Source organism: Oreochromis niloticus, linkage group LG1 (genome assembly GCF_001858045.2).
Source record: "Oreochromis niloticus isolate F11D_XX linkage group LG1, O_niloticus_UMD_NMBU, whole genome shotgun sequence".
Lineage (NCBI taxonomy): Eukaryota > Metazoa > Chordata > Actinopteri > Cichliformes > Cichlidae > Oreochromis > Oreochromis niloticus.
In genome coordinates this window covers 23,279,463-23,300,071 of record NC_031965.2, presented here as the reverse complement: position 1 = coordinate 23,300,071, position 20,609 = coordinate 23,279,463, and the positions used below count along the sequence as shown (strand labels likewise).

The 20,609-nt window shown below is 38.8% G+C and overlaps 4 protein-coding genes across 7 annotated transcripts in view; 2 read left to right on the top strand and 2 right to left on the bottom strand.

The window, feature by feature from the left end:
• The window catches only part of gse1b (Gse1 coiled-coil protein b), a 163,459-nt gene extending 158,616 nt beyond the window's left edge, over positions 1–4,843 (top strand). For 2 of the 3 annotated variants that reach the window (XM_013269755.3, XM_013269756.3), the window contains exons 14-16: positions 118–456; positions 1,667–1,770; positions 2,167–4,839. In XM_013269755.3, the coding sequence (XP_013125209.1) occupies positions 118–456; positions 1,667–1,770; positions 2,167–2,307 (584 nt within the window). In that variant the 3' untranslated portion in view covers positions 2,308–4,839. Of the gene's footprint in view, positions 1–117; positions 457–1,666; positions 1,771–2,166 lie in introns of all 3 variants that reach the window. The other variant, XM_005467129.4, reaches the window with a different exon arrangement.
• A 45-nt stretch (positions 4,844–4,888) lies between these two features.
• On the bottom strand, positions 4,889–9,366 carry gins2 (GINS complex subunit 2). Its single transcript, XM_025906708.1, has 5 exons — positions 9,149–9,366; positions 7,808–7,922; positions 7,136–7,235; positions 6,900–7,026; positions 4,889–5,580 (listed from the first exon to the last, which is right to left on the bottom strand). Exons 1-5 carry the CDS (start codon positions 9,236–9,238, stop codon positions 5,485–5,487), a joined length of 528 nt encoding a protein of 175 aa, XP_025762493.1. The 5' UTR covers positions 9,239–9,366; the 3' UTR covers positions 4,889–5,484.
• A 2,845-nt stretch (positions 9,367–12,211) lies between these two features.
• Positions 12,212–17,018, bottom strand: emc8 (ER membrane protein complex subunit 8). Of its 2 annotated transcripts, none has more exons than XM_025906702.1 (6): positions 16,574–17,018; positions 15,122–15,198; positions 14,943–15,012; positions 13,596–13,690; positions 13,187–13,385; positions 12,212–13,154 (listed from the first exon to the last, which is right to left on the bottom strand). In XM_025906702.1, the coding sequence occupies exons 1-5, from the start codon at positions 16,784–16,786 to the stop codon at positions 13,226–13,228; spliced, it is 615 nt and encodes a 204-aa protein (XP_025762487.1). In that variant the 5' UTR covers positions 16,787–17,018; the 3' UTR covers positions 12,212–13,154; positions 13,187–13,225. The 2 variants fall into 2 exon arrangements, with proteins under 2 accessions (XP_025762487.1, XP_025762489.1); XM_025906704.1 differs by having other exon boundaries at positions 12,212–13,150.
• Positions 17,019–17,099: 81 nt separating this feature from the next.
• Positions 17,100–20,093, top strand: cox4i1 (cytochrome c oxidase subunit 4I1). The gene is made up of 5 exons (XM_003442244.4): positions 17,100–17,234; positions 17,993–18,069; positions 19,105–19,269; positions 19,472–19,603; positions 19,769–20,093. Exons 2-5 carry the CDS (start codon positions 17,994–17,996, stop codon positions 19,903–19,905), a joined length of 510 nt encoding a protein of 169 aa, XP_003442292.1. The 5' UTR covers positions 17,100–17,234; position 17,993; the 3' UTR covers positions 19,906–20,093.
• Positions 20,094–20,609: the final 516 nt, after the last annotated feature.

Genomic DNA, 20,609 nt, shown 5'->3' with positions numbered 1-20,609 from the left:
CATAATGTTTGGAGACTCTATCAAATATGAAGAAATGATGGAAAATATTCCCATCCGTAAAATATAAAATTGATGAAATATGACATCTCTTTCCTCTCCTCAACATTTGTGCATTAGGTGGAGCCGCAGGGGTGTCAGAGTCATCCCACCTCCAGGAGTCCTCTGTTCACTACAACATTCCCGAGCTTCAGGGCCCTCCTGGCCGACCACCACAGCCACATTCACAGTCCCACTCAACTCCACAGTCATTTCCACATCCACTTTTGCACTCTCACCCTCAGCCCAACGGGCAGCACCTCTCGATGCCTCAGCACAGGGAGGCATCGGGGATGAGGGAGGACATGTCTGGTCCGGAGGATTCTGAAGAGGAAGACGATGAGGAGGAAGAAGAGGCTTCAGTTTTCAAGTGGCAGGGGATTGAATCTATATTTGAAGCTTATCAGGAATATGTGGAAGGTAAGTAGCTGAGGTGCCTGTGCAGCAGTTATACTACTTGAAAATCTGACAACTCTGCCCATTTGTATTACATGGATTGATATTAGATCACTTTATATACATAAACAGCTTTAATGGTCCCTCGGTTATTATCATTGTATAATTCTATGAGGGATTAGGGGTTTTCTTTATTCTTTGAAATATATACTAAGATTACTGATGGTGTACAAACACATATTATACTGTGGTTAAGTATACACCACAGTATAATATGTGTCACTGATTTATCCCCTAAATCAAAACTACTTGGTTTAGATCCAACTATATATTTTTTCCATCACTGAGCATGATCTACAAATATGCAAATTGGCCCCGGCTTTTAGCTCTTTGCCTGCAGCGAGGCCCTACTTTTCTATTCACTTCTGTGAGCCCCACTCAACTACGCATTCTCCTGCTAGATGTAAAGAGACACAGTGCTAATATTCAGTGAAGAAAAAGAAAAACACAGTGCTTAAACTTGTAAATCTGAATGTCTGGAACACAGAGAGCGCTTTGTTCCAGCAGGTCATGAAAAAAAAGTCACAGAACCCTTAAAAACGTCCACAACACATTGGGTAATCAATCGCATATATCAAAAATAAAACACTAAAAGTAAGGTAACTAACTGTAGTCAACATTTGTAGTTTCTATAAATAAATTATGTCATATAAATACGTTTCTGGATGAAAAACTACAGTAGAAATAAAGAATATTAAAGCCAACCACACATTTCTGGTTTATTGCCACTACATATGCTTGGGAAAAGTAAATAAAACAGGTGATAATAACTAAGTAATGATTTATGAAGTTTGAAAGAGCTGTCACATTATTTCTGTAATGTTCTGTTGTGCTTTCGTGTCACTTCCTTATGAGTACAATGTACATATCTCCTATTTTAAGTTGTTGTAGCATTCTGTCTCCACTAGAGGGTAGTAGTCATTGTTCATCTTACACAATTCAATTTGTAATTAGTATTTGTACAAGAAAATTAGTGAAACATGGTTGAGTTGATCTCTAATTACTCCCTGTCTCACATTCACAGCCAGCCACTAGTGTATTTTAAGAACTTTAACAATGAAGGCACGAGCCTGAAGGCGTTTGCAGCAGATTATCCTGCATCTACTATATAGATGGTCCAAATTCTGCTAATCCTGTTTTTCTTCATTTTCTCTTATTCCATTTTCTGATCCAGAGCAAACTTTGGAGCGACAAGTACTGCAGAGCCAGTGTCGAAGACTAGAAGCTCAGAACTACAACCTTAGTCTAACTGCTGAGCAGCTGTCTCATACCATGGGGGTAAGACAAGCATACGGAGCCACTTAAGCTGAGGCCAGGAAGTCAAAATATTTACTGCATAACTGCAAGTGACTTAGCAGCGGCGCTCTGCTAAGAAATTATGAGCATGTATAATAGGAGTAGGTGCACCACTTTACTTATTTTCATGGATCAGTGGTTTCATAAATAGCAGAACAAAGTAAAAACTGATGCTTTACACTATTGGCCTCTTCTGATTAATCACTGGAATCCAGACAGCTTTTCTTTATTACACTCATATTATTGCTTTTCTGTTTTTCTCTTATCTTTGTAAATATTGTTATTTATAGCACAGGTTCGCCTTCTCATGAAGGTCACTGTGATTTAAATATATATATATATGTTCTTATATATTTTTTAATGTCCTTGGTTACCTAGGAGCTGATGTCCCAAAGACAGAAGCTGGCAGTGGAAAGAGAGAAGCTACAAGCAGAGATGGAACACTTCAGGAAGTGTTTGACGCTGCCACAGACACACTGGCCAAGAGCCGGCCATTATAAAGGTTACCCTCCGAGGTGACCCTGACGCTGATTTTGATAGCCCTTGGGCCCCAGCCTCCTCCCCTTTCAGACTGACACCCAGAGTTTATTTTTAATGGCCTGGTCCTCATAGCTCCATGGAGGATAATACGGCTGGCTAGATACGATGAGTGAATGAATGGAGTGAATGGATGGATAGATAGATAGGTGAGTGCACAGGAGACCGGACCATTCAGTGAAGTACAGGCAGTCTTTGGATTATGGGTCAACAGGGACTGCACCACAAGCCACTAATGTGTGCCAACGTAGCCAACTCCAAGATCAGTGAGTGTATGGGGCAGGAAAACCTGAAGATCAAGACGACACCTGCTTTTCATTCTTCAGTCCCTGCTGCGCTATTGTTCAGTCCCTGCATCCCTCACCGCCACAGCTACACAGACAATCCTGCCAATGAGGGAGCAGCTACCCCTGGAGGGGGGTGTCGTTACAAGACTTGAAAGCTCCAAATCTCCAAATGAAGACCTTTGGTCATTTGGGACTGAATTTTTTTTTTCTTTTTTTCCTTTTACTTTGTGGCCACATGAGCTTTTGAACTGGAAATGCACTTAATAAAAGCTGAAGAACTACCTGGTGGTACTGTGTTACAACAAAGAACTGTTCAAATTAGGGAAGAACTTAGAAAATGCACATTTTTGGAAAGAATTAAGTAAATGTTTTATTTCGAAATAGAAAATTTGAAAATAAGAATTTTAAAAGGTGCTTAAGCCTTGTATTGTATATAATATGAAGACTTAAAAAGAATTTTGTATGTTTTTATTACTTTAATCATTGTTCTTTTAAAAGAAAAAGCCTGCCATTTTATATGTTTATGCTTTTTGGGTTGAAAAAAAAAGAAAGCCTTGCTTTTAGTGTTTGTACTGCTGCTGGCTAGAACAGCTTGTTTTGAGACATTTAGCAGAGTGAGAGGAAGCAGGATGCACTCCTCTTATTCTGTCCCGGCACTGCGCAGCTGAGACCCCAGCCACAGCCACTTTATCTGGCCTCTGAGCTCAGCAAAGCTTACTTAGAGGTCCTGAGATGTGGCTCCTGCCCTCCACTCCCCCTTCATTCACAGCAGTGTGTCTCTGTTTTAATGCCCATTTCATCAGCTCCTCCCGGTCAGCTTTACTGTTGCTGGCATGACTAGTTAATTAAGTACTCATGCAGAAACCAGATCCAAAGCCACTTTTTTTTTTAACTTGATTTTCTTGATTATTGTAAGACATTTTCTTACACAGCCAGCAGATAAATATTGCTTTATCCTATTTTTGGACCTTCACTTTACTTTGTATGACGCTTAGCATTGAACTCAAACACGCGATATGACGGTTTGCGGTATGCCTTACAAGATCAAGCCCCTGTCAGCAGCCATGAGACGAAATGGTGCCAAAATAATCATAAAAATATAGCATAGTAAATTATTAGTTGCAATTGGGTAGCCAAACATACAAACCAGAATGGCCATCTTAAACCGCTGAATATGTTTGACATAACATCATCTACTCTTTGCATTTCTCTATTTTTAGGACCCTCTCCACCCCCACAAAGTTGCCAAGATGTCCTAGAAACCAGGCAGGACGCTTAACTGAGCAGCTCCTGGTACATTTAAAATCAGAGGTTTGCTTTACCTTGGATATCTGTTTACAACCTCCATCTGCCCCCCATCCTCCTAATGAGATTTGGCTCGTATTACAGTGACTTTCTACCCTGTAACTCATCTTGTCTCCACCTTATGGTTCTATGTGCGCTTGGAGACCTCAGACACAGTGAAATGAGGTGTCCAGGTCATTGTTTGACATGTTAAGGTGTGGTGGTGGGATGTTTGATGTGAATGGGTTAAGGATTTCAGTATTTGCAAATAAAAACTTTAAAAATGTACCAATATTTAATTTATTTTAAAAAAAGTACTGAAGCACAACTTACCCCCTTACATACACTTTATTACAAGTGCCTCAAGAATTTGGGAGCATGTGAATGAGTTTCAGTCTACAGGACAGACATTACATGACATAACATCAGTGATCAGGGACTTTGCATATTACATCGAAGTGTCTACTGTATGTCATACCTTTCAAATACGTACAAGTCACAAACAGATACCAAGTTTCTTTCATCCAAATGAATCACAAGACAATTTTTTTTTAATATAAATGAGACGTAAGCCAGTTTAGAGGAATACAGAGTGTAGTCAGATTTTTTTTTCTTTTTTTAAAGAAGAGAGCCAACAGCGTAACCTATCTGTAAGTGAGGGAGCATGCATGCTGAGGTAAGCTGCCATTGAGCTGGGGAGGAAGGTGCAGTGTGGTAAGCCTCTCTTGCTCAGCCTCCCCGTGTCTCCAACCCACGCACGCTCATGCAATAGCCCCATTACTCAGTGGAGGATGTCTAGATGCTGTGAAATCCTGTTTTTAAAATGTACTTGTTTGAATTCATTGTAATGTAATATATTCTTTGTTGAATGTAGTAATTAGGTATTTATGAATATATGGCTGTGATTTCAGACAAAAAAGAAAATAAAATATTTCAAAAATGTTAAATATCAACCTTTGTCTCTTTGTGGGTTCTGGTTTAACTGCTGGACATTTTGCACAGGAGAGTAGGAAACTGATTCACTTTCGATGCAATCCTGAGAACAGTTCATAAAGGGGCCAATATGAACTTTAGAATAAAATGCAACAAGAGTTGAGTGGAATTCCTTTTAATTTGGGTTTTTTCCCCACCTAAATACATATTAGGAAGGAATTGTTTAGTTTACCAATGTTTGACAGAAACCACATTCATTCTAGTAAACCAGAAAACATCTTTTTTAATCACTAACACAACAACAAGATCAAAAATCAGAATAAGACTGATTAAAAATTGTGAGGGGAAAAAAGTATACATGTATATACTCTGTTTACATGCACATACATACATTTTGAAACCTAATGACAACATTCACAAATGATACACTCACTGCAAACAGCAGATACAAAGCTTTCAGTCTGTAACTACATGCAGATTCACACAAAACAGACCGGAGAGCAACATGATAACTTAAATAGCTGAGTACGTCTCTTCACTTTTCCAGAAAACTGTCTTTAATGTTAGGTTTAACCCCAGTCTTGCTAAATCCAACCCTTTTTAGCAAGCCTTGTGTGTGTTTGAGCTTTTGTACCAGTAGTCCATGAACTGCCCCTCACTGCACGTTGGACCGTAGCTTGTACATACAGTTGAGAGTATCAAGAAGAAACGCTCGTATGGTGTTGATCTCCATCAGAGTAAGGTTGTCCAGCTGTCGACAGAAAGAGGAATTAGGTATATTCAAAGATTTAAAATAACACTGTGACACAGTAGGTAACTCAATGATAAACAGGTGAAAGTTCATTGTGACTGTCACTGTCTGGTATTGTCAGCAATTGCAACATAACCAATGAATCTTTCGTCTGTGAAGGTTCTCGGTCATCCAGGTCATCGTAGTCAAAGGAGCTTGCAAAGAAAAGCGTCTGGACTTCTTTAAGTTGCTTGAAGACGTTTCACCTCTCATCCGAGAAGCTTCTTCAGTTCTAAGGTCAAATGGCCAAGAGTCCCAGATTTAAACCCAGTGGGAGTATCCCCCCAGAGAGGGAGAAAAGGACCCCCTGATGATCCTCTAATCACCTGAGCCAAGGTGTGAAAGTGGGTGTGGGTCCCAATCCGCCAGGGTTTCGGGTGAGCTCATTGTGAAACCTGGCCCACCTTGTCAAGGTGGGGCCAGTGACCAATGAATCTTTCATTACTATTACTTTTTTATGTTGACAGTTACATGTCACCGATTTGCTGTAATACCATAGACTGTATATAAAAGATGGGCACTTTCTCAGCTGACATCACCCATTGATTTGTGAGGTCCTTATGTGAAGCCTCAAGCCAAATGTTTTCACCGTTGTCGTCCTAATAATGACGAAACCGGACTTGAAAAGCTACTACAGACTACAAGTCTGCCTGCAGTGTCTGTTTTCAGATGGGGGCAGTCCTTTCTGTTGAATCAAAATAGCCATCATGTTGTTCCAATAAGGCTTGAAACTTGTGTTTGAAACCATAAACATGTCAGTAAAGTGTTTCATGAGGTCATAGGGAGCCAAAAGGTTTTTTCTTCTATACCGTCAGCCCTCAACCACATGAAGCACCCCCTGCAGGTCATCAGAAAGAATGCAAGTGTAAGACATTTCCACATTAGCTTTACTTTTAAGACAGTGTGATGCACAAACTTGCACTTTGAAACACCTAAAATGGGAGTGTAGCTGTTAAGAAAACACATTATGGAACACTTAAATTAAATTCCACATTACTTATAGACAACATTTACTGAATGCTTATATACAGCCAATTAAATTGGGGGAACTTAAGGTGATGACACTTTTTCTTAAGGACCTCAATATGCAATGGGTCCACAAGCTGAAGGGATACTAAATAAATGCACATTGTGCTTCTATGTGGAACTGGTAATTCTGTCTATTATGCTGTTGTATTTCTACTTACTTTGCATCTGTTTTCAACTCAATTAAATGTTCAAAACTCAATGGTTAAGTGACAGCAGAGAATACTAAACACCCTACATGTGATCAGTTTTACCTTGGCATAAGCTTCCTGCTGACTGATGAAACTGTCAGCAGACAGGCGGAGCTTGGCAATGCGAGTATCCCAGATGTCTTTGACCAGTGTACGGATCTCATCTGCTTTAGGAATGTTGTCAGACGCGCTGCAGAAACACAGAAACCTCTCTTTTAAGGGGAGGCGGCACATACACCAAGCACACAACAGTACTGAGGGCTGTATTTCTGTGGATTACTTAATTGTATATGACTCACTGGTTTAGTAGCAGCTTGGTAAGCTCCATGTAGTAAGGACTGGGAACAGGTGTAAACATATCCTCTTTTCTCTCAAGGTCTCGCATCTCCTCCAGTTTCTCTGCACAGTGAAGCAAAATGTCAACAGCAGCAAACTGCAGCGACACACAAAAATGCTATGAAAGATTTTCAAGATTCCTCTCTTTTCAGCTGACTTTTGTAGGAGAAGCAAAACAGAAATTCCAAATAAAACCACCAATGAATTGATTCTTTTCAGCATTTCTTACAGCATACAGACCAACAGTGACATACATATTTTACACATTTTGCATTTGTAACTAACACAAAATCTGAATAATTTACCTCTTACAACTAAGAGAACAATCTTACTGCATTTCTTGTGCCCATTTTTTTTTTACTTACCTAATGCAAACTTGGAAAAATAGTCGTAGGAGATAAATATTTTAGCACTATTTACAGTCAAAGTTATGGCAAGGCAGGTCTAGGCTTAACATGGTAGGCTAGTAATGATTACAAATGTTATAATGTGAAGGAAATAATACTCAAAATACTGAAAGACCCTCATGTGAAACATTTTTAAGTAATCCTGTCAGCATTAAAAGGAAAAACCTGAGTTCATGCCTGGAAACAAACACCTGCAAAGACCGCATCAGGAAAAACTTTGAACTTTACCAACATCCATCCACTCAGGAGGAATAATTCTACACTTCTGTCTCTGTTTTAGGTTTAGAGCCAGCCACACGGGAACATCAATAGGTAGTCCAGGGTTGAAGGGACCCAGATCTCCCTGAGAACACAAATACACATATTTTATCGTGCAGCACAATGCATTCCCCACTTCAGTGAAGTTGGAAAGCTACACATTTGCATTTTCATGATTAATAAAAAACATTGCTAGAAGATAAACAATGTCTCTTTCCAACAGCAGTAACTACAAGCTACAATCTGATTTACATCAAACGAGCCATCCTGAGAGCTTGATGAATAACAAAGGTTCTCTTGTGCAGCCAGCTATGTAAAAAATACAGAAAAATATTCCATGACTTTACTCTAGTAAGTAAGTTAAATTTTATTTATATAGCACCTTTTAAGATAAAATCACAAAGTGCTTCACAGAAGCTAAAACAAAATCAAAATCAACCAAAAGCAAGTTTAAAAAGATGAGTATTTAGCTGTTTATTTCAAAAAAAGACCACTGAGTCCGTAGATCTCAAGCTCAAAGTGAGCTTGAGACAGTACAGTGTACTGTCGGTAAATTCACATCATGCTGCAGGAGGATCTTGTTAGCTGTTATTTATTTTTATTATTTAAAAAGAAAAAAGGGGGGTTTGGAAAATGTTCAACAATTCTCTTAAACCTCATACACTCTTCATGGTGACAGTCAACACATTAATGCGCGATTTTTGGAGCCAAGTCTGCTTTGTTTATATAACACATTTAAAACAGAAGTCGACCCAAAGTGTTTTACAGACAGGCACAGTTACATTCCAAGTCTCCCCAAAAAATAAAATAATCTAAAACAAACAAACAAACTACAAAATACATAAAGCTGAAAAGTGCGTTTTATTGCAGCGCTGAGCCTGTATTTACTTGATCGATACTAAAAACTGCAGTATAATATATCAGTAATCGTTCGGGGTACTTTTTGAAAGGCCAAAGATACGGTACCGAATATTATTGGAGCTTCAATTTTTTCGAAATATATTTAGACATATTTTATTTTAGCTGGAGCGACTTATATTTATGTAAAATGGATTGTAGTTCGTTAAAGTCACCATCTGGAGTTTGAGAGATGAAGCTTTTTTGTGCGTGTTTTAATCAGTCGCTGAGTGAAGTGATCCACTCAAACAGAAATATCTTTACATACATACATACCTTCAGCTTTATACTGAGTGTGTCGTGATATAACACAAGGTTTTAGCACAAGGTTTAGCTAATATTTCTACAGTGACTGTCAACGTCTCAGTATCTGGTCAAAAACCAGCTGCTTAAATACAGACACGGCTGACTTACCCCGATTAAAAAGACTTTATCTAGGCTGAAATTTGGTATTATCTTCACCATCTCTTTCTCCGCAAGGAACTCGACCTCCGAAGGATCCATATCTGTTTGTTTTTTTGTATGTGTGTTCAAAAACTTCCTTCCCACTGGAACTGCACTACAAACCGTTCCCGCGCTGAAGGCAGCATAAACCGACAATGAAGGCAAGAAAAAGCCAACTACGTCATCAACAGGAAGCGCAGTATCGCAAAAGTGAACATTATTGTGTGCCGTTTTACGGCACGTCACATTTTTATTTTTTGTTTTTCTGTATAATTTCTCTTATCTCGGTGGAAATTGCATTTTTAAAATTGTTAACTTACGCTTGAGGCGCGGGCCTGGCCGTGACGAAGCTGACCATACCTTAAATTTTAGTTTAGCTTTGTCTGGCCCGGAAGAAGGAAGTGGGCCATGTGACAATGACAGCAGTTGCAACTAAACTCCACCAGATGGCAGCATTCACCAGGCAATAACAAGAAAGGTGGCAGTGACCTTTTTCATGTGAGAACAAAGATGTTTTTGTCAGTGACTGGGTCTAAACCCATTAGAATCGTGGGTGAGGAGGCTGAATCAGTGGACAGCTAACAACAGATACTTGGTGTTCAGTGACAGACTGTACTGAAGAACCTACAGCGATGCTGTGTACAAGAAGGGGATCAACAGATTACTTTCTGAGGAAGTCCAGATCCTTCAGTGTGTTCAGCAAGATGTTGAAGAACTTCTAACGGTCTGTGCCAGCATCCGGGCCAGCTTTGACGGAAGGATCATCAGTCTATCTGGAGGCATTTGGGTCAGTGAGAGACAGGAGGTCACTGAACATCATGGACAACCCATCACACCTGCTCCTTTCTACACTACAGAGCTCATTCTCCCTCAGACTTATTCAACCTTGTTGCCATAAAGAACCATTCTTGCATTACCAATCTGCAGAATTCTGTTTTACATAACCTCAGTCTTATTATGTTTTCTATTTCATTCATATTTCATTTTTTATCACAGTTTTACATGAAATTTTCACATTTTACAGCCTTCGGTGTTTTCCTATCGTACTTTTTAAAAATATTTCTGTTGTTCATTATACTGTTTTTATTTTTATTCTTTCTGCTGCTGAAGTAATTTCCCTTTTGGGATCAACAAATCCATCCAAAGGATTCTTCCTGGGTTGTACAAACGGCCTCACAACATTCACACCACACATCTCAAATAAATTTGCTGAGATAAAACGAACAAAGAAAATTGACAGAAGACACCGCAATCTATTATTTAAAGTAGCAATGAAACTTCTTCATGAATCCAAACCATTTATTTTAATAACATCTGCTCTCAAATCCACTTCAAATATTTCCTGTCAGTGGACTGTGCTTGAGGTATTTCTGCAGAAATACACCCATGCTGTAGTTAGAATTAGTTTCAGTTCATTTTCGTGCACTGATAGAAGAAGTACTTATCTTTACTGAAACTAGAATACTACATTCACAATTTAAACCACTTTCACATCTCTAACATCTCTGTTTTAATTCCATGTTTTATTTTGTTTATTACTATTATTTATTTATTTTTGCTGATATGGCAGTGTGTAAGTAGCATGTAAGAGTAACTAGTCAATGTAGGGACCACTTTATTAGCTTTTTATACATTTAAAAATAATGTAAGTAGCTGTCAGATTTCTGTTTTCTCACTTAATGTGCTGGAGTAGAAAGTAGCATCAAATGAATACGGATATTAGGAAAATATACAGTGTCATTTGTTTAAAAACTTCCATGAGTTCATCACAGTCTTGCTTCAGATACGACCACACTGTCATTTAGTTTTCATTTTACAAGAATTACATTATGCAGAGTATGGGAGACTGAAGCTATAGATTGGAATGGTCACAAAGCATGAAATAATCTGTAGACACGTGCGAATATGAACTTTGCACCACTAAATTATTAGAAAACCGCAGCTACTGTAACAATTCATGACGTCTAGCACTCTGAGGTTATTGGCTGTACCTTGGTCCAGGTTAAAGACAAAAGGTGATTGTGGCTCCAAAGTTATGGAACTTGCTTCCACTGGATCTAAAGTCTGTGGACTGCTTGATATCTTTAAAAATAAACTTAAGACCCATATATGCAGGATTGCTTTTATTTAGTTTTTTAATATACCATTTTATTTGTATCGTACTCTGTGCTGTAAAGCACTCTGTGTATTTTGTTCTTGAATAAAGCTATTAAAAAAACCTTAATTCAACAGGCTGCTGCTAAACCATACAAAAACCCCCAAAGCTGGGCAGTGATTATTCTAAAAGTGATTTTAGGCTTTTTTTAAATTGTCAAGGCAGAGATGCAGTCATGTGAAAAAGAAAGCTTTCACATGGCTCTGGTTGTAGAACCACCTTAAGAGCAATAACTTGAAGTGCTTGCTTTGTGTATGAGTTTATCAGTCGCTCACAGCGTGGAGAAACTTTGACCCATTGTTTTTTTGTAACACCGCTTCAGTTCATTGAGGTTTGTGGATATTTGTTTATGCACAGTTCTCTTAAGGTCCAGCCACAGCATTTCAATGAGGTTGAGGTCTGGACTGGATCAACTACAACACCTTGATTCTTTTCTTTTTCAGATGTTTTCTTGTAGATTTGCTGTTGTGCTGTGGATTATTGTCCTGTTCCTTGACCCAGATTTGACCAAGCTCTCAGACAGATGGCCTCAGATACAGAGGGTTTCATGGCCAGTTCAGTAACTGCAAGGTGCCCAGGTCTTGTGGCTGCAAAAAAATCATCACCCCTCTTCCATTACGCAACTGTTGGTATGAGGTGTTTGTACTGATATGCTGTTTGTGTTTTCAGTTTGTCTTCTTTGTTTGTGTCCAGAGGACTTTGTTCCAGAAGACTTGTAGTTTGTTCAAATGCAGCTCTATAAACCTAAGCCTATAGAAGCAGTAAGGCTTCACTTTACCTTAGCATGGCTGAACAGTCCTTTTGCAAATGACTGTATAAGACACAGCTTAATAAGTTTAACACATAAGAGGCAATAAGAGACCTGGGAAACATGTAGATGTTTTCAAAAATCAGTTTCATTGAACATTCAGCTCAAAACAATTGCAGTAGAAAATGTTTCATCGACACAATTAACTGATTAATTCTAACCTCAATTACAAAAGGTGTTTCTGTAGTCTCACAATAAATATTAACTTTTTAATATTTGGATTTAGAATAATCAGTTAAGTGTTAACATAGAATTTATCTAGTTCTTAGAACGGATATCCACACAAAACAAAATTCACACATTCCTGTGATCTGATTCAGTATAGAGCCGGTCTTCCAGATCATAAATCAAGAGCCAAAATGCACACGTGCATCATCCAGACTGACATTCTCCGTCGCATTAGTGGCAGTAACGAGAAGCATGCACGCTAGAAATGCATCTACGGAAGGATTAAAGTTGGGGCTTTTGAATGGGCCAAATCTCTGGTTCAGCGTCATCTAAAACTTTCAGACTTCACTTATATATGTGAATTTTCCTTTAGATCTTTTATAAACAAGAAATTTAATAAAGAACACACATTTATCCTATCAGTTGTAAAATCATTACCTAAAAATTAATAATTTAGAACTTGATCTCTGTATGGCTAAAAGCAAATGCATTGGTTTAAACCTCTAGAATCTAAACTTTTACACAAAACAGGATATCAAAACCCATTGCAGGGGAAAAAAACCCAAAGTTGCATAAAAAAAAAAATCCATAAAAGCTTTCATCACTGCAGCATCAACCTGTAAAAGGTGGACATGGGCCAACAGTGCACATATGATGCTTGCCCTTAAAACATTTTGGCCTAACTGGCCAGCGCCCCACAAGTTCCCATCAGCGAGAGAGACTTTTTATGGAACACAGACTATAGGTTCAGCTTTTTCATTCTCCTGTGCTACACAAGTAGCAGTGTGCATGCTGAATTGGCAGCAATATATTTGTTTGCGTGTGTGTGTGTGTGTGTGTGTGTGTGTGTGTGTGTGTGTGTGTGTGTGTGTGTGTGCGTGCATGTGTGTGTCATGGGTACTCCCGACTGAAGGTCTTAGCACAGATCCAGGACGGACTTGTTAATAACAGGGTTGGTCCAGTCGTTCCTCAGATCATCCAAGTGATTGTCAAAATCAATCAAGTTCTCATAGGAACGGCCCACCAGCAGGGCAGATGTGATTTTCTGTGCTTCGCTCCAGTCCTCAAAGGAGTCACTGGAAAACAGTTTTTTTGAAAAAATTATATATTCAAGCTATTAATACTGAAAATACAGGGTAATTACAGTGTAATGTACTTTGTCTAAATAATCCAAGTAAATGAGAGAACACTTGGAGTTGTAAATATGCTGGAAGCTCCGAGCTAGCTGCACAAATAGTCGGCAGAGGGAGATAAAATCTCACACTAAAATAGCTCTTAACACTTACGCCGTTACTTCTCTGCTTTTCCACTTGTTTTCATGGTGATCATAGATCAAGACGATGGGTTCGGAACAGCTCATTGTTAACTTACTGCTGTCCACCTGCAGGAAAACACGCAAAATTTACTGTGAATTTAGGTGCAACTTTTAGGTGATAACAACAACAACTGCAGACCAGACCAGGGTCTAAGAAAAATGTCTTTCAGAAAAAGTGTTATATATTTTATAATACATGTAATTATTTCGCCCAGACACGTCTGAGACTGAGAGCTGCATGTCAGACTCTGAACGATCCAGTAAAAAGGCAGCTACTTCAATGATCTCCAACAAAACAATGCTTTGCAAAATATGGAAGAAAACTGTTCCTGCTAAAGGTGGAAACGACAAACTTGTGTCACCACTTGAGGCAAAAACACCCCGTTGAGTATGATGGCATGTAAGGAGGAGATATAAGCAGCTGGGGATATGTCGAGCTGGAGCACTTGCCAGCTGTACTACAAATGACAGGTAGAGCAAATAGTGGCTAGAAATTACTGATGCGGTTACATGGTGGAAAAGCAGCTGACTTTAAGCAGCTGGTTAAAAAAGCACCCTGGGTAGAAATTATTTTGTTTTATTTCAGTTTTAGTATGTTTCAAAGTACTAATTCAAAATCTTTGCACAACCAAACGTGTGACAAAATTCCACAGAAACAATTCGAACTCATCGCACACTCTCCCACTTACAGCTAATACGTTTAAACTATAAAATTACAACCAGGCTCTTGCTGAAGGTCAACAGGACCGAAACATTGTCATTTATTAAATGCGAGGATATTGTGCTTACATTTGCTGTGTCACTGCTATTGCACTACAATGCCGCTGCTGCTGCTGGCACCTTGTGGCGATAGATTCACACTTCAAATTGGGCAGTGTGTCATCAGTGATAGCAGCTCATTGGAAAAGAAGGATGAAAGATGTGCTACACTTTGTTTGCATGGATTAAATCCTGCTGTCTGCGAGCTGCAATCACCTATAAAGGGCTCAGCATTTTTTTCTACATCATCATAAATGTCATTATAGCAAATTTCACTGAAATATCTGAAAGAATTTTGAGGCTTTATTTTCAACCTGTAGAACCACATCAGTCACTCTACTTATACAATATTATATATTACTGTATAAATAGAGACATAAATAGAGGCTTGTGCTGACAAGTGTATTTAAGGATTTTGGTTCATTTTTACTGAACTAAAACTCAGCTGCTACCTGAAGAGGATGCATTTATAACAATGGATGCAGCACTTGCTTTGGAGAAAAAACCCCAAAACATAACGTGTAACCCAGTTGCATCAGCCTCAATAATTTATAGTTACCATAACAATTGCTGCTTCACTGAAGTTCTCAGAAATTCTGGCCGCCACTTTCTCTGCAACTTGGTTGGGCCTGCAGGAGAAAAGATCAAGCATATATTAAAGTGAAGTCCAAACCAGGATGCAGCATGGTTTCTCAGTGGTTGTTTTTCCCTGGAACAGCAGGGCGCCAGTGTTTCTACCTTGAATCCTTTGTGCGTTCGTTGGCTTGATAATATCCGACAATGACATAATTATTTTCTTTACACCAAGTGTCAATCTGGAGTTGGAGCAGGGGCCCATCAGGTCGAGATATAAGAACAGAAACATAGTTTAGGTCAGGTATATTTTATTTTAAACATAGGAAAATGAGCTAGACTGAAACTTTATAACTATTTCAGAGCTGCAGACATTAATTTGATATTATTTCCAATCTCACTACCATAAATAAAAGTGAGACAACATTAGTAATGGATTTTAGAGTAGAGCAGGATACTTCAACAGCACCACAACCTAACAAATTGCTACAATAAAACATTTAAAATGAAAGAAAAACTGTAATGTCACTTTAGAGGGCATACTAGATGGCAAGTGTCTAAACCAGAATTTGTAATCAAACAAAAGATAATATTAAACAAAGATGCCCTGAGTAAATACAAAATACAATATTTAGTCAGGGGGGAAAAAAGCTACCCAAACCTACCTGGCTCTGTGAAAAATTTATTGTCCCCTAAACCCAATAACTATTTGTGCCACCCTTGGCAGCAAGACCTGAAGTCAAGTGATAACTGGAGAAATGCCAAAGCATTCCATACAGATTTAAGTGCAGATTTTGACTAGGTAACCTCAAAACTATCACTCTGTGAATGTACTTCTTTTTAACCACTCAGAGCTGGACTTCCTCCTTTTTTTCAGATTATTGTCCTGCTGTATAACCCAAGTGCACTTTCTGGTAGAGCAGAATTCATGGTTCTAATTACAAGTGTAGCCATTTTTCCAGGGCCTAAAACAGCGAAAGCAACCCCAGACCATCACACTAACACTGTGTTTGATTGTTGTTATGATGTTCATATTATGAAATTCTCTGGTAGTTTCATGCCAGTTGTAAACAGGTTTATGGTTTTTGCCTTAGAGCTCTCCAATGGATGCCATTTTCAGCCAGTGAATCATGAACTCTGACCTTAACTGAAGCAAGTGACACTTGTGACACGCAGGTCTTTAGTTGTTTGGGGTTCTTTTGGGACCTCCTGGATGAGTCACTGATGTGCTCTTGGAGTGATTTTGGTAGGCTGGCCAAGCCTGAGAGGGTTCACCACTGTTCCAAGTTTTCTCCACTGGTTGATAATGGCTCTCATCATTCTAATGACAACAAGAATTGCTCTGCAACCTTTCCACGCCAGCACATACTAGTGACTTTTTTTCTTCTTCTGAGTGCCTTTAGATCATAGAAAGATGGAATACTTTGAGTTGTTTTTAAACAGACGTGAAGTGATTTCTTGCTGTAACAGATCTACAGTAGTCAGGCCTGGGTGTGGATAGTGAATTAAGTGATTTTTTTTACTTCAATAAATGAAATCATCACTTTAAAACCTACATTTTCTATTTAATTGGGGCAAATATTTTTTTTTCACAGAACTCTATATGCAGATACTTACCAGCGTTAAGGCTACTTCCAGCATTGGTGCCAGAGCTAGAGTACCGTGAAACAGAGGCACACAGTCCACGCACAGAACTGGCTCACTGTGGCTGTCTTTCTTTTTGTCCTTCTTCTTTTCTGCCACCAGCAATCCATTCACGGCGCAGTGTGGATATTTGGCAGCATGTAAAAGCATTTTACAGTACGTCTGACTTGTCAGCTGAATGGGCATTTTTATAAGAAAATCGGCAGAATTTCAGTAAAGACTAAAGCTGCCAGAGTGGCTAAGTTAGACGATAAGGAGGGGGGGACAGCTGCCTGCTACCGTTAGCTATCGTTACTTAACATGCCCGGAGAAAAGTAGATGTACACCTCAGCAGTTAACTTGCTGCCACGATATGAGGTCGGAAGTACAGTTTGTGATGAGTTCATTAAGCTCTACAATTATCCGAAATGACAGCAGTCCTTTTATGCTGGATAAATTAGTCGGCGTGCAGTCACAGAAGCTAATCTTACTTCCACCTTCCACTCGTTGCTGTAGCACCGGTGGTGCCGTAAATCAGAACTGTCGTAAAACGAGATCAGAGTCCATCCGGTCAAACGCACAATTTACGTTTTTCCGTTCCCAGTCACACTTCCCTTCAGACTGTCGGCGTACGGGAGCAAGAAAGAGACAAGAGGTATGATTTTATTTTATTTTTTTAAACTCAATAATAAATTACTTATCCTTCGTAGATATACATAATTTTAGCATCCACGTCATGTGCATCCTAGGAAAAAGTAACGGCTTGCGAAGAATCGCCTATTTTAACCGAAATAAGTAGTGACTTTGTCGGAGCGGATAGGAGCGAGGACTGGCTAATGTTCCGGGTAGCTGTCATTAGCATGTAGCATCAGATTTATGAAGGCGGGTTTGATGTGAAGATAGTACATGTTTTAGTCATCTGCCGTTATTACGCATTAATGTAGTTTCAGTCAATAGAAGAATGATGAATATTGCATGGTCGCATCAGAGAATCTGGTATTTCTACGAATATTTATCCTCTGGTGCTATGACCTTGTGTTTGTTGCTAATGCTAACATCAGGTTAGCTGGACGGTCGTAGTAAAACCAAACATTTTGCACTCTTAACAATAAGCCCACCAACCTGGACGATTATTTCATGTATGGAAATTTTACATATTGATGGTAACTGACTTATTTTAAAATGAGTCAGGATTTTATGTATATAAATAGCTTATAAAAGATTGTGATGCGTACTATGTAAATATGGAGCACCTACCCTGTGCAGCTTACTCTCTGTTATGTATGTACATGATCTCGTATTGAAACGGGGTTTACTTTAAAAATTAAAAGACAGAAACAATTGTAAAGTTATTTAACCTTTATTAGTGCTTAATACGGTTTCTTAATTTCTCTTATATGACGTTTTCCACAGAATGCTGGCAACCAGAGCCCTAAGCCTTATTGGCAAACGTGCCATTTCCACATCTGTCTGTGTGCGTGGAGGACATGGTAGGTATAAGAAGAAATACATTGAATGTGTTCTATTTATGGCTGGCAGTAAAACAATAGACTCTGCTTGTGCCACTGACCCTTTGAAATCTCTGTTCATATACACCTAAACGTTTAAAATGTACCTTCAGTTGGCCATTTAAAATAAATGAAGCTGTTTGTGTTGTAAAATTAATCCATGTTCTTCCTGTAATACCACATTTCTAATATGTAATGGGAGCTTGGCTGGTGTGAAGAAAAAAAACTTGTCTCTAGTAACTGACACCTTAAGTTAGTAAGTATGGCAATAGATTAAAGAAGATGCACCAGTTTTACATCCAAAATTACACAGAGATAAAATGTTTTTTTTAAGTACAGATTACGCTGGGTTTTACTTTATTAACAAAAACAAAACAAAACAGACTTTTCAGGAGTGCTGTTGCTGCTGCAATGTTGCAGTTTATTATAGGCCAAATGAGAAACTAAACACTGCTCACAATCAGAAACCCACCCACACACACACACACTAATTGTATATAAGACATGGATGGGGCTGTTTTCCCATAAACTTGTATCTAACAAGTCTTTATCCAATCAGAGAAGTGGCCTCACTGCTGGCCATAAAAAAGAATGCAGGTTTAAGGCACTTATCCAGTGGCTTCACCTTTCATACCTGAAAGCTACTATCAATCTTTTATACTACCTGTGAATATTTCTAACATTTTGTTAGCTATAATGTTATTTGATAGCTAACAATGTAGACCAAGCTTGCACCAAATAAATATATCAATCAAAATGTTGACAAGTTTCACAGTTTGACTTGCAGTGTTCTGCAGTTTCAAGTGGCAGTACATCTAAACAGTGATAAACAGTGATAAACAACACTACAGTGAACTAGATCCAGCATTTGAGAGCAGAAATGTAAGAACAAAATTAAAACGAATCTGGTCTTGGAATAAGCCCGGTAACTAAAATAAGGTTTAAAAAAAGCATTGACATTAACTGAGGGATTATGTGTGAAAGTAATTTGATGAGTTACTGTGGTCTCCCCTGCAGGTGTTGCTAAGGTTGAGGACTATGCCCTCCCTGCATACTTTGACAGGCGTGACAGCCCTCTTCCCGACGTCAGCTATGTGCAGAACCTGAGTGCAGAGCAGAAGTCCCTGAAGGAGAAGGAGAAGGGTTCTTGGGTTGCACTCTCTAATGAGGAGAAGATTGCATGTAGGACTCAATAACGCTATAGTGTTGTTCACCCATTTATACTAATGTAATGTATAACTGCACCACTCCTATTATGTAGGATAGCGAGTACTAAAATTGTTTAAATTCATGCTAAATAATGGGAGTGGTGTAATATTCCAAGAGTATTTGTGTTTCCAAATTCTTAAAAAATGTAATCTAGAGTTGTTTTTCCACTTTACAGTGTACCGCATCAGCTTCAAGCAGAGCTTCGCTGAGATGAACCAGGGATCAGGAGAGTGGAAGTCTGTGGTTGGAGGAGTCTTCTTCTTCATTGGCTTCACTGGGCTGGTTGTGCTTTGGCAGAGGAAATATGGTAATTATGAAAAATATTGCTTATATGCAAGGAAACCTGTGTAATATCTGATGTTTAGCTGCCTCAGGTTTCCACGTTGGTTAAGTAAAGAATGCAGTATTGAACACATTTTTTGCGGTATAATCTGGCTCATCACTTGACTCATTTTTTTTTGTTTCTTTCCAGTGTATGGACCTGTTCCACATACGTTTGAGGGTGACTACAAAGAGAAGGAGCTGCAGAGAATGCTGGACATGAGAATGGGCCCAGTGCAGGGTTTCTCAGCCCACTGGGACTACGAAAACAAGCAGTGGAAAAAGTAAAAGACCAAGAGGACCATAACAGTTCTATATACAGGCAGACCAACTCAAAGATACAAAAATACATATATTTCTGTATTTATCAGATGTCCACATTACCTCACATTACCTGTGATTTTTGGAAGACCACTTCCTCTTAAGGTCGTTGTGTATAATAAAAATAAAAATTGTTAAACTGGTTAAACTTCTGATTAACTGTGTTAACTGTATGACTCCTTCATTAACACTGATTTTACATATCAGGTACAAACTATGGCAGCTAGATATAAAATTATTCTTAAGGTTGAAATATATCTAATATATATATCTGTTTGTTTATTATTTTCTGTAACCATAATCCTGAATTTTGAGTACATTTTGGTCTATGGACCGCTGAATATTGCTCCAGTTTTTCTGAGGAAAATAAGATGCAACTATTTGGTTGTTTCTTTTTCTGCTGAAGGGTGTAATGGACTGGTTCTTATATAGCCCTTTTCTACTCTGTCTGAGCACTCAGAACGCTTAAGACAACTCTGTTCACCCATTTGCACAAGCACAATGGTATTTCTATGCAAGTGCATTCTAACATTCACTCGCATTTACAGCAGCTTGGGGTTAGTTCCCGAAGGATATTTGAAATGCAAACTGGAGCACACAGGGGTCAAACCACCAACCTTCCAATAATTACGTGGCCTGCTCTACCGAGCTGTGATGGAGTTTATCATAAT